General features: G+C 47.2%; 1 protein-coding gene across 3 annotated transcripts in view; it reads left to right on the top strand.

Annotated features, from left to right (window-relative positions):
* The window catches only part of LBH (LBH regulator of Wnt signaling pathway), a 31,684-nt gene extending 13,414 nt beyond the window's left edge, over positions 1–18,270 (top strand). For all 3 annotated transcript variants that reach the window (XM_037066645.1, XM_037066643.1, XM_037066644.1), the window contains exon 3: positions 15,667–18,270. In XM_037066645.1, coding sequence (XP_036922540.1) covers positions 15,667–15,855 — 189 coding nt within the window. In that variant the 3' untranslated portion in view covers positions 15,856–18,270. The remainder of the gene's footprint in view (positions 1–15,666) is intronic.
* Positions 18,271–18,721: the final 451 nt, after the last annotated feature.

Below are 18,721 nucleotides of genomic sequence, written 5' to 3'. Positions count from 1 at the left end.
TACACTCTCTTCAATATGTACTCTGTTCAGATCAAGTCCACTTTGTATGAGGGGTACAGCCAATCCTGGGACCAAATCCTTGACGCACACCTTGTGTTCTCTCTTTAGGAATGCCCCTGGGTTAGGGCCTGCAGGGGGCTGGGATCGCTCCCATGGGGGGGCTCCCCCCAGCATGCACACTGTGGTCACAACAGTGAGTCTGTAGCCCGTCCAGGGAGAGAACAAGCCTCCTTCACTTTCCTAGCCAACACACTGCACACTGGAGCCATACAACCGGCCTTCTCTCAAAGGGCCTGTGTTAGGCCTGACGCCTCTTAAGCACTGGTGTGTTCTTCACTCCCTAGAGCTGGGTCTGTGTCTTAGACCACTCTTTGTTCCTACAGTGCTGGATACAGTGTCCTACAATAATTGCTCACTGAGGGCTGAGTGATTGGTTGGACCCTGCCTGCCCCCCTTTCCTGCACTGCAGATGAGCCTTCTACCTTGGCTATTCCATGGTATGGATTTTTGTAGGATCAGCATTTTCTCTACGTCAGCTCAGTCTCCCAAGTTGGATGGAAAGGAGGATCATACCATTAGAGAAAGGGATGAGTTTGGGTGGCGAATCTTGTGACTGGAGCCAAGAGCTATTCCTGGGTGTCTGGTGCGTGTCCTGAAATGATCCTTCAGGCCCGAGTCCTAAAATTATCCTTGGAGGTTATGAAGACAGGCCCTCATTCACACGGAGCTCAGAGCTGATGGGGCTTCACTCCTTTCCCGTCTCCTAGTCACTGTGCCACCTCTGCTGACGGTCACTTCGCCACCTGCCCTTCCCTCGTTCGCGAGCCTGTGTCTGCTGCTTTACTCCTCGGTTTATTGCACAGACCAGTGCGATAGCAAAAATTAAAATTAGCCGAAGTTTCTCCAGGCTGTTGCCCAGCTCGCACGTTGATCGCAAGGGATGTTTGGGAGCTCTCCGTCCCCTCCCCATGAGAGCTGATTGCCTCGCACTGTCAGAAGCTCCTTTTGGGTAAACTGTACGGAAGAGGCACTGAAGCATTTAGCTGAAGCAGCATCGACTGCCTGCCTCTCAGTAACCACAAAGAGTTTTCTCCCTGACAGTAAAGGGATTCTACTGGAGCCCATGGGAGGGAAAGTTTTGGATTTCTCCAAGTAGAATTGGCCTGAGGCAGGAGAGCATTCACGAACCTCGGTCCAGAAGTGGTTGGTCTCTAGGTCTGACTTTCCCCAAATTTGAACCGGAACATGGTTCCCAGGCAGAATGAACAGAATACCTTGAATTTAAGAGTGGTTCCAAGGTAGAACTAGTGCTATACCTGCTGCCTTTATTTTGGAGAATGGAAACACTTGCTTTGCCCATCCTGGATTTGAAGAGCACCCTTGGCTTCCCCAGGGGTGTGTGTTTGTGCGTGTGTTATAATTATAATAGTACTATTTATTCCTTTTAAAATTTGGGAAAACATAGAAAAGTACTAAAAAAGAACACCCGTATTCTTATTATTCAACTATTTTGGTATGTTTATCTCTAGAATACTACTGTGCATTTATACATTTTCTTAAAATGGAGATAATACTGTGCGTACTGTAGTGAATCTTTTTTCACTTACTAGAATATTGTGACCATGTTCCTGTCACTTGCTTTTCTTTGTAAAATGGCATTTTGTTTTGTAATGTACCATGTCTTATTGCTGAATATTTAGGCTGCATGTTTTGTTCTTATAAAAAGCACCGCTCTGAGCCACATTTAGGATAAATCTCTGTGCGGGACTGATTCATTTCCTTCGAATAAATTCCTGGAAGTAGAGTTACTGATTTAAAGAGATTCAACATTATTCAACCTCTTGATTGTATATTACCTTAAAAACAGAAAACAAATCAAAGGGTTTATCAAAATATGAGCTCCCAGCTTTGAAAGCTCTAGCAAATGGAATCTGAGGAGTGTAAAATCTGTAGAGGTGGAATAATAGAGGACTCTGTGGACTGACTGTGTCAGATAGGTGCTTGGTTATATTGAAGAGGTTAGGAGACATTGTACATCTTCTTCTGGTTTGTTAATTGCTTATTGTTAGCAGAGATCATGGCAGTTGACACTGTTTAAGCCATTAGCCAGCACTGCAAAATAGTTGGTGAACATATTCTTATCTCACAGTGGGTATGTTGACAAGATTACACATATTTGTATGCAAATATACATATTGCCCTCCTTACCCGCTTTATTCATTGGAGCACCGCAAGAACTTAAGGAAGACCAGTGAAGTCACCTCAGCCTGGAGACCCATGAGGGTTGGACAGATGGACATTCAGTGCCCTGAGCCATCTTAGTATTCCTGGGGCTCTAGCTCTGGCTCATGGGGTTGTCATGGTTTGGAAATATTGCTTACCTGAAATCAAGGATGGGATCGAGTTCCTAAAAGCAGCTCTGAACACAGTGGAAGCCTTGGGCTCCATGCTCAAGGGCCTTTCACCCAACCACTCTGCAAGGCTCTGGGCACTTTGCACCAAGTAAGCAGCCTTGGCCAGTGGTCCAGTAGGGTCCACATACTTCTGATGGTTTAAAAAGTTAATTTAGGTGTTACCCAAACTCTTAAAATGTTAGTATATTTTTATGGTTACTACCTATAATGAGTAATATTAGTTTTCCATTTATATATTGATAATTTTTTTAAGATTTTATTTATTTATTTATCTTTAGAGGGGAAGGAGAGAGGGAGAGAAACATCAATGTATGGTTGCCTTTCATGCATCCCCTGCTGGGAGTTGGCCTGCAGGGAACCAGCCTGCAACCCAGGCATGTGCCCTGACTGGGAATCGAACCGCGATCCTCTGGTTCGCAGGCCTGCGCTCAATCCACTGAGCTATACCAGCCAGGGCGTGATAATTTCATTTTTCAAGAAAATATTTTTTAAATAAGTGAGTAAAGTAAAAAATACAGTCAAGCCATCATGTGTGCAGGGACATGAAGGAACAATGACTTCCTGCGGCCAACATCACCGTCATTCCCACAAAGGGATTATTTTTTCCTTCAAGAATTAAATGTATCCCCTTAAATGGACGCATTCTTAAAGATTAGCTAGAACTCAGTTACGATTTCTGTATTTCTTTGGTCATTCGCTCCCTTGAGTATAACATTTGAAGGTCAGGATCCTTCCTGGCTATATTCCTTGGCATCCTAATATTGGAGGTTTTCATGCCAAATTACTTTTTAATACATAAAATGGCCTATGTAGCCCTCCCTTCACGCTTTAACAAAGTGCTAAAACAGGAGGACAGCTGCCCCTGGGGCTCCCAGAAACTTTCCAGGGGATATGACAACAGAGCGCGTTTTCGGAAAATCAACTTCCGCCTCTTCAACTTCTTTTGCTGCTGCTCTAAAATTGTATTCCCTGAAGCCTGGCTTCACCAGCTTTCCTTCCCTACCTTTCCTATCACGGTTGTCCTCCTCCCCCTTCTCAGCAAAAACCTGCCTCTTGCCCTCCTGAATATTTTAAGATGCTTTTTCCCAGGATATAGAAACCGTGGTAGCACTGAACAAGCGAATCATTCAAAATGGTAAATCCCACCTATCTGTCACATTAAGACTGCAATCTCAAAAAATGTACCTTTGCATTTAATAATTGTTTGTGGTATGTGTATCGATCGGTCATATACTAGTAGCTGCAATAAGCCAATTCGGAATTTTTTTTATTAACAAGCCTTAGGGTCATGAGACATAAAACCTTAAACCAATTTACATACATAAATACATCTTTTTTTGCAAAGCTCTTTTTTTGCAAAGTATGAAAAGCTAATGACTGTAAGACTTTACAACATAAAAATACATGAAGAAAAATCCTATAGGGAAGTAAACTGGAAATACATTTTCGAGTACAGAATGACTTTGGAGCCTGTTTAAGAATTTCTTTATAGGTGATTGTTGATACCGAATTCTTGTGGTGATGATCAGCCACTGAGCGCATTTAAAAAAGGGGCATGAAAGTTTTATTTTGAAATGTGAAGATTTATGATGTGTCAGAAGTTTTAGGTGCCAGTTTGAAAAACGTGTGAAAAGAGACAGTTTTTCGAAATTCTTTTACGGGGCACACAAGCAAAATTTTGGACATTCACAACGTCCTTGGAAGCAAAATTATGGTGCTGTGGCAGCTCAGGGTGGGAGGAGGCTAGGGGGCGGGGTTCCTGCTGGGGGCGGGGTTCCTGCTGGGGGCGGGGTTCCTGCAGCGGGGCGGGAGTTCACTCTGAAGTTTCGGGGCCCTGGGCCCAGGAGGGGTTCTTTGGACATTGCCAGTTACACGGTTTCAGACGCTGTCAGTGCAGCCACCGTTGGTGTCAGCTCAGGCAACTCTCGTCACCACCTCGGGCCTAAAGGTGTCCCATCTTTATGGGAGAGTGGATTGTATCGTTTTTGTTAGAATGTTGTAAAATCCACCAGGCTGATGCTTGATCGATCGGTCCCTGGAGTTAAAAAATTGGCGCTTTTCCTTAGGTCAGCCTTTCAGACATTGAAGGCAGCTTTTGTGTTCCCCTTAAATCTTTCAAGTCGATTTCTCCCTCCCTTTCTCTCCCCCCCAAACATACATAAAATATTTAAGAAATAAAATGAAATAAAATAAAATATATTGACCTTCAGCCTTGATTTACATGGCCATCATCTCGAGGATATTTGTGCCCTCTAGGCCAGCGGTTCTCACACTTTTTGGTCTTAGGCCCTTTTACATCCTTAAAAATAATTTAGGACCCCCAGAGATATTTGTTTATGCAGACTGTATTTTCTATTATGTCTTTTGTGTATTATATCTTTTAAAATTTTATTTATTCATCCCTTTATAAATAACAACAAACTCACTTCATGTTAATAGAGGTAATAGTTTATAACAAAAACAAATCTGTTTTCCAAAACAAGAAAAGTTAAGTGAGAAGAAAGGTACTGTTTTACATGTTTGCAAATCTCTTTGGTATCTGTCTTAATAGAGACAGCCAGATTTTCACACCTGTTCTGCCTCAGTCTGTTGTGGTATGTGTTGTTTAGAGTAAAGAAGGAAAATCTGACCCGTGCACATATGGAGTTAGAAAAGAAATATTTTAATAGCCCTTTTAATATGTTTTTCTTTGATATTTCACCTCAACTCAACAAGTGGTGGTTTCTTAAAGGGTAGTGGTCATGTGGAACCTGAAATCTTATCAATGAACTTCCCGTACACTTATATTAAAATTCATTAGTCTGTCCTGTACTTCGAATAAATCTTTTACCCATGCTTGGTTTTGTAATACAGTGAATCAATCAGTTGGAAAACATAGGTTTGCTGAATTATGCAGATCTTCCGAATGTTAACACATGTCATTACATAATGTCAAAAAATTGTATTTGTTGATATCTCCACTGGCTTCATCAGAAATTCATCAAGTATTAGGAAACTGCCAAGCTTACAGTAGCTGAAACAAGTTTCCCCAAATTCTGATTTTTGCTTGAAAGCTCAATTTTTGTCACTGGTAACAAATACCCTCAGTCATTTTCTTTGAAGTGAGAGGCTCACTTTATTCATTCTTGAGGGCATGTCTGGTAAATAACCGAGTCTAAATAACCATAGTTTGCTGGTCATTTCTTCGAGTAGAAAGGATATTCTGTGGGGAGGTGGCTAGTTCAGCCTGCAACTCAGTCACATAAACGCTTTTTGTCCCTCGAGACAACCTCTGGGCTTTGATATGCAGCAGAAGTGTTTTATGCTGACTTTTACGCTTCATCACACAGACAATTAAAATAGCATGCACTTGAGTAAGGATTTAATAAAATTACTGCTTCGTTGCAAGCATTACATTTTTTTTTTCAGTTGTGAGCATGAGGTGGTGCAGGTATAGTTTGTGTCCCTGCATTCATTAATTCTTTTTTTAAAGATTATTTATTTATTTCTCTTTAGAGAGAAATACCAGTGTATGGTTGCCTCTCGTGAGTCCCCTGCGGACAACTGGCCTGCAGCTTAGGCATGTGCCCTGACTGGGAATCGAACCGCAATCGTGTGGTTCGCAGGCCCACGCTCAGTCCACTGAGCTACACCAGCCAGGGCCTGCATTAATTAATTCTTACTAAAGTGCCAGAAATATCACCCACCATTGTTTTTTATACCACTAGTGCAACTATTGATGCAGGGAAAATGGCAGGTAACACTTCAGTGCTATTAAGAAAATATTTAACTCCATGGAGACACCCTCTCTGAAACAACCTAGGGAATTGAGCTTTGAGAACCACTGTTCTAGACTGAACAGCATACATCTGATCAGCCGAAGCAGGACCTTGACCTTCGTGTTAGTGTAGGTGGCCTCCATGAGATGAGTGGATCACTAATATAGCCGTGTTTGCTTCAGTGTTTTAAGCATCATTACTGCAGTTATGACCAACTAAGATCTTCAGGCCTTTTTCACAGGACCTACTACCAAGCAAGGCTTCCTGTTTGGGAGGGAGAAAAAGTTTTTAACTTACAGACAGATAAATTAGCTGATGCCCTTACTTTGAGACAAGGTGAGTTGGCAATGATAGATGATGTCATCCAAAAGTGGAGCTGTCTCACAGATCGAGGGAAGGTGGAAGTGTAGCTGTAGATCAGGGAATCATCGGCCTAAGATGGACAAGTGAAGCCAGGAAGCTGCCTGAGTCTGGAGAAAGTCCTAGAATGGCCCCGAGTCCGGGGAGGCACAGGGAAGATGAGGTTAGACAGGTCAGGTGAACCTGAGCAGGGTCATGAGAAGCAAGAGAGAACAAGGCTGCCTGCCCTGGTCCTGCGCTGCAGGGGTAGGTGATGGTGACTGGGCTGAACCACGGCCCTGGGGCAGGGCTGCAAGGAGGCCTAGAGACTTGACAGACTTGTTCCCATACAGGGGTGGGCTCGGAAGCCACATGGTCGAGGGTAGGAAGGGAACCCCAGACAATGATGGGGAGGCTGTAGGATGAGGCCAAATCTTCAAGATTTTAGTTTCCAAGACAAAAAAATGAGGGAATGGTTGGAAATGGCAGCCATGTCAGTCTGGGCTTTGTGAGAGAGAGGAGGCGTGGCCGTGGGACCTTTGGAAAGCACCAATGAGGAAGGATAGAAAAGGCATCTCTCATCCCCAGAGGCCCAGGGGTGACTCGGAGGTGTTTCCTCTTTCCAAAGGGCAGTGATGCTTTAGCTGATGGAATTGTGGGTATTTTAAACCCCCTGTGCTAGATAACAGAGGTCTTTTCTCACTGCCCTGGAAAACTTGGAGAGACATCCTTTAACATTCCAAAGGCTCAGTCAGCTCACTGGGCCCAGTAGAGTTATCAGTAGCCATTAGTGCTAATTAATTGGAATTTGAAACTCTTGACTCGCAGGATGGGTGTGTGTTTGAGAGATGTTTATGAAAGATGGTGTTTATCCAGTGGATTTCCTTCCTTTTAAGTCAAGGCTAGAAGTTTAAGCATCTTTAATCCAAAGGAAGGAGACCCAACAGTTGTTATAAAGCCTCACATCTCAGCTCCAGTCTCCTGTAGGATTAAAGAGGACAGAGGAGGGGTGGGAGAGGGTGAGGTGGGTATTCCGTACCCCAGCCAGTCCAGGGGAGGTGGGAGTGAGGTGAGAGCCTCCAGGATGAGGCGACTCCCATCTGAACAGAGACTGGAGAAAGTATTGCCCTCCCTGAACCCAATCAGTAGGCACTCTGCCCCTTTGCTACAATGCTTTCTGTTCTTACCAGCCATATTTCACTTTGAAAAGTCAGTAAAACGTATGTGCAAATAAAGATGATGACGATAAAACAGCAGGTGGTATTTCAAAGAATATAATTCTCGCCTTCTCCTATTGTTCGGGGGCAAAAAGTAGGGTGTACTCTTCATTTGAATTAGCTGCTGCTCATTCATTCAACCCTTGGAGAGCAGGATGCTGGTAGAGATCTGCCCATTGTTAGAAACCAACTCCTCCTAGGAAGGAATAAACACACAGGCCAGTCCATTGTTGTTCTCCAGGAAAAAGAAGAAACCCAGACTTTGGGAAAACGAGGGGCAGGAGGGGTCTGACGTACCCCTGTAGTCGGCCAAGGGGCGAGGGCATAGTGGGAAGACCTCCAGCACTTGGGGCTTCCACTGAAAGACCTGGATCTGGACGAGGGAATGGATTCCATTCCAGCTGGTAACCCTTGCCCTGGGAAAACAGAGGCACTGGGACAGAAGCAATGAGGTCAAACCCTTTCTGCAAAGAACCTGGCCTAGCGTTTGCGAGCACGTGCCCAGGAGTGCCACTCACTTGCTCCTGTCCCAAGCCATAGCTGCTGACTTTCCAGTCCCTCACTCTAAATGGTCCTTGGAGACCTCAGCTGTGCCTAAAAAGAAACATCATTAGGAATTTAAAGTTTACAGAACATGTTCACACATGCTTGTGTTTCATTCCCTCCAAAGCCCTATAAGGTGGGAATTCGCATTTAAAAATGTTTTTTCTTTTAATTATATTTTATTGATTATGCTATTACAGTTGTTCCAATTTTCTCCCCCTGCCCCCCCCCACCCAGCAACCCCCATTCCCTCAGGCAGCCCCCACATCACTGTTCACTCCTGTGGGTTATTCATGGAAGTTCTGTGGCTACTTCATTCCCTACACTGTGCTTTACATCCCCGTGGCTACCCGTGGCTATGCTGTAACTGCCTATTTGTACTTCTTTTTTTTTTTTAATTTTATTTATTTTTCTTTAGAGGGGAAGGAGAGAGGGAGAGAGACATCAATGTATGGTTGCCTTTTTGCGCGTCCCCTGCTGGGAGTTGGCCTGCAGGGAACTGGCCTGCAACCCAGGCATGTGCTCTGACTGGGAATTGAACCGCGATCCTCTGGTTCGCAGGCCTGTGCTCAATCCACTGAGCTACACCAGCCAGGGCTCCTATTTGTACTTCTTAATCCCCTCGCCTCTTCACCTATTTCCCTTCACCCCCCTCCCATCTGGCAACCATCAAAATGCTCTCCATATGCATGATTCTGTCTGTTCTTGTTTGCTTAGTTTTTTTTAGACTTAATTGTTGATAAGTATGTATTTATTGTCGTTTTATTGCTCATAGTTCTCATCTTTTTCTTATGTAAGTCCCTTTAACATTTCATATAATAATGGTTTGGTGATGATGAGCTCCTCCAGTTTTTTCTTGACTGGGAAGCTCTTTATCTGCCCTTCCATTCTAAATAATAGCTTTGCTGGGTAGAGCAATCTTGGCTGTAGGTCCCTGCTTTCCATGACTTTTTTTTTAAAGATTTTATTTATTTATCTTTAGAGGGGAAGGGAAGGAGCTAAGGAGAGAAATATCAATGTATGGTTGCCTCTCATGACTCCCCTGCTGGGAACTGGCCTGCAACCCAGGCATGTGCCCTGACTGGGAATCGAACTGCGATCGTGTGGTTCACAGGCCCGCACGCAATCTACTGAGCTACACCAGCCAGGGCTCCATTACTTTTAATATTTCTTGCCAGTCCCTTCTAGCCTACAAAGTTTCTTCTGAGAAATCAGCCGACATTCTTACGGGAACTCCTTTATAGGTAACTGACTGCTTTTCTCTTGCTGCTTTTAAGATTTTCTTTTTATCTTTAACCATTGACATTTTCATTATGATATGTTTTGGCGGGGGCCTCTTTGCATCCATCTTATTTGGGACTCTCTGTGCTTCCTGGACATGCCTTTCTATTTTCTTCTCCAAAATAGGGAAGTTTTCTTTCATTATTATTTCAAATAATTTTCCAGTTTCTTGCTCTTCCTGTTCTCCTCCTGGCACCCCTATGATGTGAATGTTGGAATCCTTGAAGTTGTCCCAGAGACTGTTGACACTATCCTTGGTTTTTTGCATTCTTTTTTTCTTCTTGTTGTTCTGATTGGTTGTTTTTTGCTTCCTTATGTTCCAAATCATTGATTTCATTCATAGCTTCATCCACTCTACTATTGTTTCCCTGTAAATTGTTCTCAATTTCAATTAGTGTATCCTTTGTTTTTGACTGGATCTTTTTTATGCTGTTGAGGTCCTCACTAAGTTCCTTCAGGGTCCTTATAACCAGTATTTTGAACTCTGCATCTGATAGATCGCCTATCTCCATTTTGTTTAGTTCTTCTGGAGTTTTGATCTGTTCTTTCATGTGGGCCATATTTCTTTGTCTCCTCATTTTGGCAGCCTAAGATGGGAATTAGCATTAATCCATTGGGATTAATAGACAAAGGGTGGGGCATGGGCCTCCGCCTCTTTGAGCCTGTCAGGCACTGTGCTGGTGCTGAACATACATCATGGAAGTCTTTCAGCAATACTGTAACATGGAAATTCCCTCCTCATTTTACTCAGGAGGCAACTGAGGCTCAGAGAACTTACAATGACTTGACCTTGGTCATGGAGTAATATACATGGGGCCAGGTCAAAGCCAGATCTTTCAGATTCCTGTGGGAGTGGCCATTTTTCATAGCAGGTTGGAGGTTGACTCTTTCCCCCCACCCTGGAACCAGAGAAGGGAGAGGCTTACTGTGTAGTTTCATACACAGAGACAGGCCACCTCAGTTCCTTGGGGAGCTACCCAGTTATTCATCTCAGGCCCTCTGCCCTACCTCCCCTGTCTACCCCACCCCTGCCTGCCTCTGTTCCACCCCAATAAAGGGGAGCAGGATATTCAAGCTCCTGGGGTCTCAGCTTGCAGAGCTGGTAATTAGCCCTTTGTGTCCGGTTAAGCACCTTTCATCTCCTCTACCTGCTGGTGTCCGCTTTCCCTATTAGCATCTCTCAGCCCTCTACCGAGCCCTCTGCCCTCTTTGTGGTCAGCTCAGGCTGTTTGTCAGGAATGATGGCGGAGGGACGCACATGCACTCAGGGGAGGGCTGGTTCAACCAGAATCACTCACATTTTCCACCCGAGGTGCCAGCCATCTCTCTCCTCTCCCTACCCCAGAGACAGCCAGGTTTAGGTCACCTGGCTTAGAGGCAGACAGTTGATAGCTAGGCCCCCAAATTTCAGGCCTTTGGAGCCCTGGTATTGCCTTTCAGTTCCCCTCCATGGCTGAAATGGGAGCTGACTGACTGGCAACTTCTATACTCAAGCAAAAAGCCTGCTGACTAATTCCTCATCTCCAGGGGCTCACCTTCAACCAGAGGTTCTGGTTCTTCAACCTCAGGCTCTGCTCTGAGGCTGCTTGTGTTGGTCTGTCAGCCAGACAGCCTGGGTCTTCCCGGACAGTCCTGTTTTCACTGTCTTCATATTTACACCTTTATGTTCGTGCTATCCAATGCAGTCGCTATTAACATTGCTATTTAAATAGATCATATACTTTTATGTGAATAAAAATTTAAATTTAAAATTGTAGCCTCATTCCCATTCTCAGGAGCCACGTGTGTCCAGTGGCTACTGTTGTGCAGCACAGATAGGAAAGGTACATGCGCGCAGAAAGTTCTGTCAGACGCTCTGACCTGTGCAGCCAGAAGATCTAGTATATTAGTGTCCAAACCACAACTCACAGGCTGTTTCCCTCCTAGGAGTTCCTAAAGTTCCCTTAATCTTTCAAGTGAACCTATTCGAGTTCCCAAAATGCCAGGGCCTGTTGGCATTTGAAGTCACCTGACAAAGGATGCCTCTGAAGACATGTCTCCTATGAAATTCACCATCACCGAGTTTGAATGCCTGCTATTTCAACCCAGCGGGACATGTGGGACCCGGGATATTCTTGATGTGTGTGATCTTCAAAACATCGCTTCATCTGCGAAAGAGGGAACTTGGTGTCTCTTAGTTCTATCCAAGCCATCAGCCCTGATGGCCGAGTGTGACAGCTGGATGTGGAATCCAGTGCCTGCCGGCAGAGGGAGGGAGGGGCAGAGCCGAAAGGGTCACAGCTGGGCGTGGATGCTTCTGGGCCTGCCCTGCCTGCAGGTGAGGTTGTGAAATGCCTATCAGGGCCTTCCCATCGTCCAGCTGGACCTCTTAGATAGGAGCCTTTGCTGCAGAACGAAGAAAAAGGATTTTTTTTTTGGTCTTTCCCTCATCCAGAGAGAAGGGGCGCTTTAGGGTAGGAGGTTTAACCAGAAGCAGTTTCTTTTGGAACAGGGGCAGTTCCTTATTCCCTGCCAGTTCCTGCGGGCAAACAGCATGCCGGCCGGCTGGCTTGCTGCTTCAGCCCTACCTGTCATGTGCTTGGCAAGGCTGACTTGAGTCCTTTTTTCCACTGCCTTCCCCACCCCATCAAATAGCAGTTGCAACCTCTCATTTTTCTGCTGCCTAGATGATTAAAAAGCATGACTTAGTGGAAAAATCTTGACCTCCTTAGGGTCAGCCTCTTAAGCAGCTGTCGTAGATAAGATTGTGCTGGCAAGATACTCAGCAACACTGCAAGCCTTCTGTCTGTCTGCACGGAAATGAGGAGCTGTTTGCTTCTGGGTGCCTTTGTTTGTCTTTGGTGAGGGCTACAATTTTCAGAGGCATAAATTGGTATTATCTGATAATAGAATAAAATCTCTGATGGAAGGGTTAGATTATTATAGTGATTTTTAAAAATGTAATTAACAGGCTCTGTCAAAAAATTTTGTTTGTTTTTTTTTGGAGGATGCCCGCTTTGAACAATTCCGGGAGGGAGCAAAGTTCTCTGGCAATGAAGCATTATCAGAAGTTCAATGCTCAGACTCCCCCCAAGGACTTAAAAGGCTTCATTGTGCTGTTCTTGGTATGAAAGGCGTTGTTTGGAGTTATTTTAATTACTGTGTTAGTATTGCCGCCTCTCGATTAAAGATTGAACATTTACCATAGTCCTGTTGATGCTGCTCCAGAAAGAACATTCCAGTTTGAATTGCGCATATGTCCTCAAAGTATTTTATTATGTTTGCATTTGCCAAGGATTTGTATCCATCTGGGGAGAGAGGAAGGTCACTTTGCTTCTCAGAAGGAGAAATGGAGGAAAGGGTGACCAAGAGGATTTGCTTGGGGTCTGATGTCAAGGACGTAGTGAGAATCTGGGGTCTGTGCCTTGCCACACAGCGTGTTATCAAGTCCTTTAGGTCTGAGTTTGGGTCCTGGGTCAGCCACTCCCTAGCTCTGTGGGCTTGAGGAAGTCACTTGCCCTCTCTGTGCTTCAGTTTCCTCATCTGTAAAATAGGGGTCACACCACTACATACTTCATAGGACTATCGTGAAGATAGAGGCTCTGATCAACAAATATGCCTGGCGTATCTTCCATCATCATCCAAATTTTAATAATTGCCTCCACTCCTGCCAATTTTAGTTAAAGATCTATTTTCACCTTAAAAAAACTTTCATGCTCTCCACCCTTATCATTGCCCTCCTCCTGCTCTTGGCCTTGCTGCGTCTCGGCCCTTTCACTCTAATCATAGTTAGAAACTGGTTATCACTTCTCTCAGCTGAGGAGTCACAGAGGAGGTGCAGCCCTGGGCTTGAGGTCTGAGGGTTAGAGGCCAGGGGCCAAGTTTGCCCCGGGCCAGGTGTCTGTCTCCTCTTGATAGCCACAGCTTTCTCAGGTCCTGAAGGTTTAGAACAACTATGTGGACTGGGAAGCTCAGCTTCTGGACCTGGCTGCCCAGAGGGTCATCTTGGGACCTCCAGCAGTCGAATGGGCAGTTAAAACCCAGAGTCTTGCCCACACTTCCTGGTCAGTTTTCTATCTGTGACATGGGCATGTTCACCCAGTGACATCCACTCATTTTTCAAAAGGGACAGGCATTGAAATGAGAAGATCTGGGTTTAAGCCCTCAGAGCCTGAGGGTCTCACTGCTCCTGGTGTGGGGGAGGGGGTTGATGAGACCCGAAGGAGGTGATGCCTAAAGAGCGTTGTGGACTGCAGCACCCACTCAGGCACTGGGGCTCCCCTCGCTCACTGCCTGGGCCTGTGCTTGAGACGGCACCTTGTGTCGTCACCCGCCAGGAGGGGCTCCAGCTCCACAGGAGAAGTGAGCGGGGGTCCAAAGTGGCCGCTTGACCCTCTGTGGGCTCAGCACACTTGGGGTCTGTGCGCAGAGTCCAAGGGCCAAACTGCAGCGTCCGCCGCACCAGGAAGAGATGGCCCTCAGTGGGATCAGCCTGCCCTGTGCTTTCTTCCAACCCCCTCCCTGGCCCCTCCCCCTCCCTGCCCTGTTTTCCTCCTGGCTGTCATTAGGGTACTTTTTATAAGGCTTGTTAAATCTTTAATGATGCCTGGTTGTGCAGCTGGCTTAAGGCTTAATCCCCAGCAATAGGGCTTTATTGGATAAATGGTTAATAATCACTTGTCTGCAGGGATTGGGGAGGTTTCATTGAGGTTCCCGTGATTCCTGGGAGCCCCGTGTGACTTGTGACATGGTCAGTGACTTGGCTGGGATAGTGCTGCTTGGGGCTAGGGTGCAGTAACATGGGGCATCCTCACAGCGCCACGGAGGTTGGGAAGGCCCTAGGTTACAGGGGAGCACATCTCCCCCTGGGAACAGAGGACGCCTGCCTGTTGCCATGGGCTGTCTGGATCTGAGCCAGGCGTGGGCAATCCCCAGGATCTCTTCAAATATGTGTCTGCCCACTCTTGGTTTTGGTTTCCCCTTTTTTATGCCATTAACAAGCTGTGTGACCTCAAGCAGGTTTCCTGACCCCTTTGGGCCTCAGCTTCCTCATCTATCAAATAGAGAGGTGGGAAGAGATGGCCTTGAAGGTGCCGTGTGATTCTGTGAGCCCCAGCGTCCCAAACAGAGGCTTCCCTCTAGCTCTGGGCTGTGTCACTGAGGGCTGTGAATGTCAAGGAACCAGCAGCCCATCAGCTTAAGTATTTAATCTGCTGGGCAAAGAATTGGGTCAGCTGTAGTCACAGGGCCGTGTGTACATGGGGAATGCACAGAGGCCATCAGTTTTATAGCTTGGTCTGGAGTTTCTCCCAGCTCTGGGCAGGACACACAGTAGGAATTGTTTTTAAAAGCCTCGTTGATCAGGCTCAGGAGAGCAAAGTAAATTCTTCCAGGTGTAGAGCCATCAAGGAGTCAGGAGTTGTTCACAGGTAAAAAAGGAGCCTGGGACTTGGTGGGGGCCTCACCTCAACCCTTACTTGGCCTTGACTTTACAGTTGCAGCGAGATCAGGACACACGCATTGGAGGAGTGTGGGTGCACTGCGGCACGGGCATGGGAGTCAGACAGACCTGGCTCTGAATCTCCTGGCATCACTCATCTCCAGGATGCGTGTGGCAGGCGACCTCCTTCTCCAAGCCCAACATTCTTTACCATAGTATCAGCAACCCCTGATTTTCAGAAAGAGCATGCTAGTTCAGAATTACTTCTGTAAAACACCTGGCAGCTGGCTCATAGCAGGTGCTAATCTGGGGAGGCATTTAACCTGTGGGGCCTGTCACACACTTTGAGCTGCGAGAGTCAAACCCTTGCCATAAGTGGAGACGTGGCTTACTGGGGACGACATGATTCTGAATTCTTTTACCAGAGATAAAACACAACGAAAAGTGCACACAGGGCTACCCCAGCTTTCAGACTCCGTGGTGCTGCCCTGAAAACTTTCAGCTTCAGGCCAGGGGATGGTTTCCCGGGTTTTCCCCAGTTTGCTTCATGGTTCCTGCCGTAGACCGCTCCCCCCACTGTCCCAGGGGCAGCATACAGCGGGTGCTCAGTCCTGCACGTGTATGTGGCGTGAAGGCATGGACTTTCTCTTTTTTGGTCTGTACGTGACTGGGTGCTCGCTCTGCTTCTATTTCAGATCTTCCCCGACCCGTCAGACTTTGACCGCTGCTGCAAACTGAAGGACCGCCTGCCCTCCATCGTGGTGGAGCCCACAGAGGGGGAGGTGGAGAGCGGGGAGCTGCGGTGGCCCCCCGAGGAGTTCTTGGTCCAGGAGGATGAACAGGACAACTGTGAAGAGACGGCGAAAGAGGACAAGGAGCAGTAGAGTCCCCACCGACTCCCACCAGGTCACACCAGACAGCATCTGTACCTGAACTTGTGTTCTTTCCTATTGTGATGGAAGAAGAGAGTGAGCCATAGTCGTTCGGGAACGCCCGACGATGGCTTCCATTTGCACCTGCGAATCACTGAGTTGGTCTTCTTTCCTTTCCTTTCCTTTTGTTGAACTGTGTCGAGCAGTGGCGCCCTCTGCGATACTCTCTGCAAGGCCTTCTGAGAAAGGAAGCTGCTTAGAGCCGGGCCTGGGGGGTGTGGGAAGCTTTGGTCTCTCAGATCATGATCTGAACTCAAGCAGCTAGAGGCACTGGTGGGATTCCAGTGGGCTCTGGGGTGGGGGGGTGGGGGATGTGCACAGCGAGCAAGGAACACTCGGGGTAAGAAAACAAATGCCAGACGAGAAAGAAAACACACGTTTTAAAGAAAATGTTGAGCAGAGACCTGCAGCCAGGAAGCACTACTCGGTGAGCATTTGCTCCGGCTGCTGGGGCATCGACGGCAAGGTCTTCATCTCTCTCTCCAGCTTCGCTCACCGCCAGCCTTTGCTTTTATTTCGGGTGTGTTTTCTCTTACCGGGCAGACGGGCAAAGGAGAGCAAGTATAACCTGGCTGCCTGCAAAGCCAGCTGGGGGTGATGCTCGCGAAAGAAGGTTCCTCCTCCGAGGACCCGCTGTTCCAGCTGTGGCAGGTCACATACCCGCAGTAATCTGGAGTATTTTTCTAACAGGCAGCGCTTTTGAGCTTCTCTCCCCCGTTTATCCTTTTTGCCTGTCCCCCCTCTGCCCTTTTGGGAGCAGTGAAACTACTGTCTGCCCTTGGTGGAGGATTGATGTGGACACTTGGACATGAAGGTCCTCCCCAGCTGCTTCCCCCAGACTTGCTCTCAGTCTGAGTGGAGGCAGAGAGCAGGAGGGCTCTCCCGGGCTGGCCCCTCCTCCTCCCCACCACTGCCCTGCCCGGCCCCAGGCCATGCATGCCATCATGCAGAGGTGGCTCCCAGCCCGGCAGTGGGTTCCAGCCAGCCAGCCTGGTCAGCTGCAGGACCCACTCCCACAGGGACTCCTGGCCTGTTTTTCATATGGGAGCTGAGTGGAGAGCAGGAGGCTTTTTCTGTTTCTTGTTGGGGCGCTGAGTTTAGGGCAGGTCTGGAGGGCTGGCAGAGCCTGGGGATTACTGGGTGGGGGCGAGGAGGCTCTTGTGCAGCAGCCTGGAGAGGGAGCTGAAACTAAAATATGTCTTGCGATCCCAGGCTTCTCCCCAAGTGTTCTGGACGCAGATGGGAGGGCAGCGTGGGGAGAACCCATGAAACGGTGGTCCTCCTCACTCCCCTCCTCCCACCTGTCCCCCTGCAAGGGGACGGTTTCATCAGAAAGTTAGCCTTGGACCTAGAGCTTCCTGTAGTTCAGAACCACCAGGAGCGGCAGGATGCAGAACAAACTTCAAACCCTCTCTGTCTCGGAGCAGACTCTGCTGCCAGGAGCGGGGCTCGGGGGCTGAACTCTGCCAGTCAAGGCACCCACATGTCCCCTCCGGGGTCCAGTCCGTCCAGGGTGACCCTGGGGTTGGATTTGTGTGTAAGGTTGTATTTAATACCTCAAGGGTAGTGTGGCTCTGGGGAACGTCGGGCGGGGGACCAGGGTGTGCCGTGGATACATCGGCAGGGTTTGGTCCTGGGCAGCCAGCACTCTCCCATCCCCTGCTCCCTTCCTCTGCGTTGTCTGCTTGTGTTACACACACCGATGGCAATAACTTCTTCCAGCTCCTCGAGGAAGTGGGGGAGGCCCGCAGCCTGCCCTGGGGGGCGTTTCTCGCTCGTGCTCTCCCTTTCCTTCTGTGCCGGCTGCAGAGAGCCTTTCCTCGACTCTCATTCTCTCACAGCAGCGTCTCTCATCCTGTGCCCTTGCCTTTTAATCCTGTGTTTCCGTGTGCCCCTCTCATGTGCTCCCCGGGATCATCTGTCCGTGTGATGGGAACGTGCTTGTAAACTGCCTAACAGATCTACTTTGTGTATATGTGTGTTTATGGGGGTGGTTTATTTTTGCTGGTCGCTAGGCACCTTTGTACGACCCTTTGGAGTCTGAGCAGGCCAGAGGCTGACAGCTGAAGTTGGGACCCTCAGCGGTGAGCCTGCTGAGGGGACCCAGCCACTCTTGGACAAGTGGCTGAGCTCCTGTCTGGCCTCCTCTTTTTTCTTTTTTTTTTTTAAGTATCTCGTGTGTATTTCTAACTGATTGTATTGGAAAATAAACCTAGTATTTCAGTAGAAATGCCTGTTGTAAGATGAACCTCCTGTAAGTTCTATCTGTTCTTTTTCGAGGCTCAGGGAGAAACTAGCTTTTTTTTCCCCCCAAAACTACTTTTTGTCACTGTGACAGTTGTAAATAAAGTTTGAAAATGCTTTCCACGCTGGTCTGGCTTCCTTCTTTCTTCCTGCCCCATTGGAACAGAGAGAGTACAAGAGAAAAACCAAGGTACAACTTTCCAGGGAGGCTGGGTTGGGGGGAGACCCATATGAAGTTCCCTGCATGTCACCTGCTGGCCCTTCTGGGTTGGGCCCACCCATATATATATATATTATTTTTTATTAAAATATATATATATTAATTACTTGGCTGAATGAAAGCAGCTTGTTTTTCTACGTCAGGTGGTTCCTGACTCTGGATGTACATCGGAATCACCAAGAAGTCTTTAAACATTATACAAATACCTGGGTTCTACACCCCAGGATTTGGCTTTCAATAGGATGGGGAAAGGTGGAAACATTAGTATTTTTTAGAATCATTTGGGGAAATTTTAACACACAGCCTTCGTTTATAACCACCCTTCTAAGGGAAGAGAGATACCCAAGATATGTT

This window comes from Sturnira hondurensis, unplaced genomic scaffold (assembly GCF_014824575.4).
Source record: "Sturnira hondurensis isolate 20B ecotype Veracruz unplaced genomic scaffold, ASM1482457v3 Scaffold0016663, whole genome shotgun sequence".
NCBI classification, from domain to species: Eukaryota; Metazoa; Chordata; class Mammalia; order Chiroptera; family Phyllostomidae; genus Sturnira; species Sturnira hondurensis.
The sequence above is the reverse complement of the archived record's forward strand: the minus strand, read 5'-3'. Positions and strand labels throughout refer to the sequence as shown.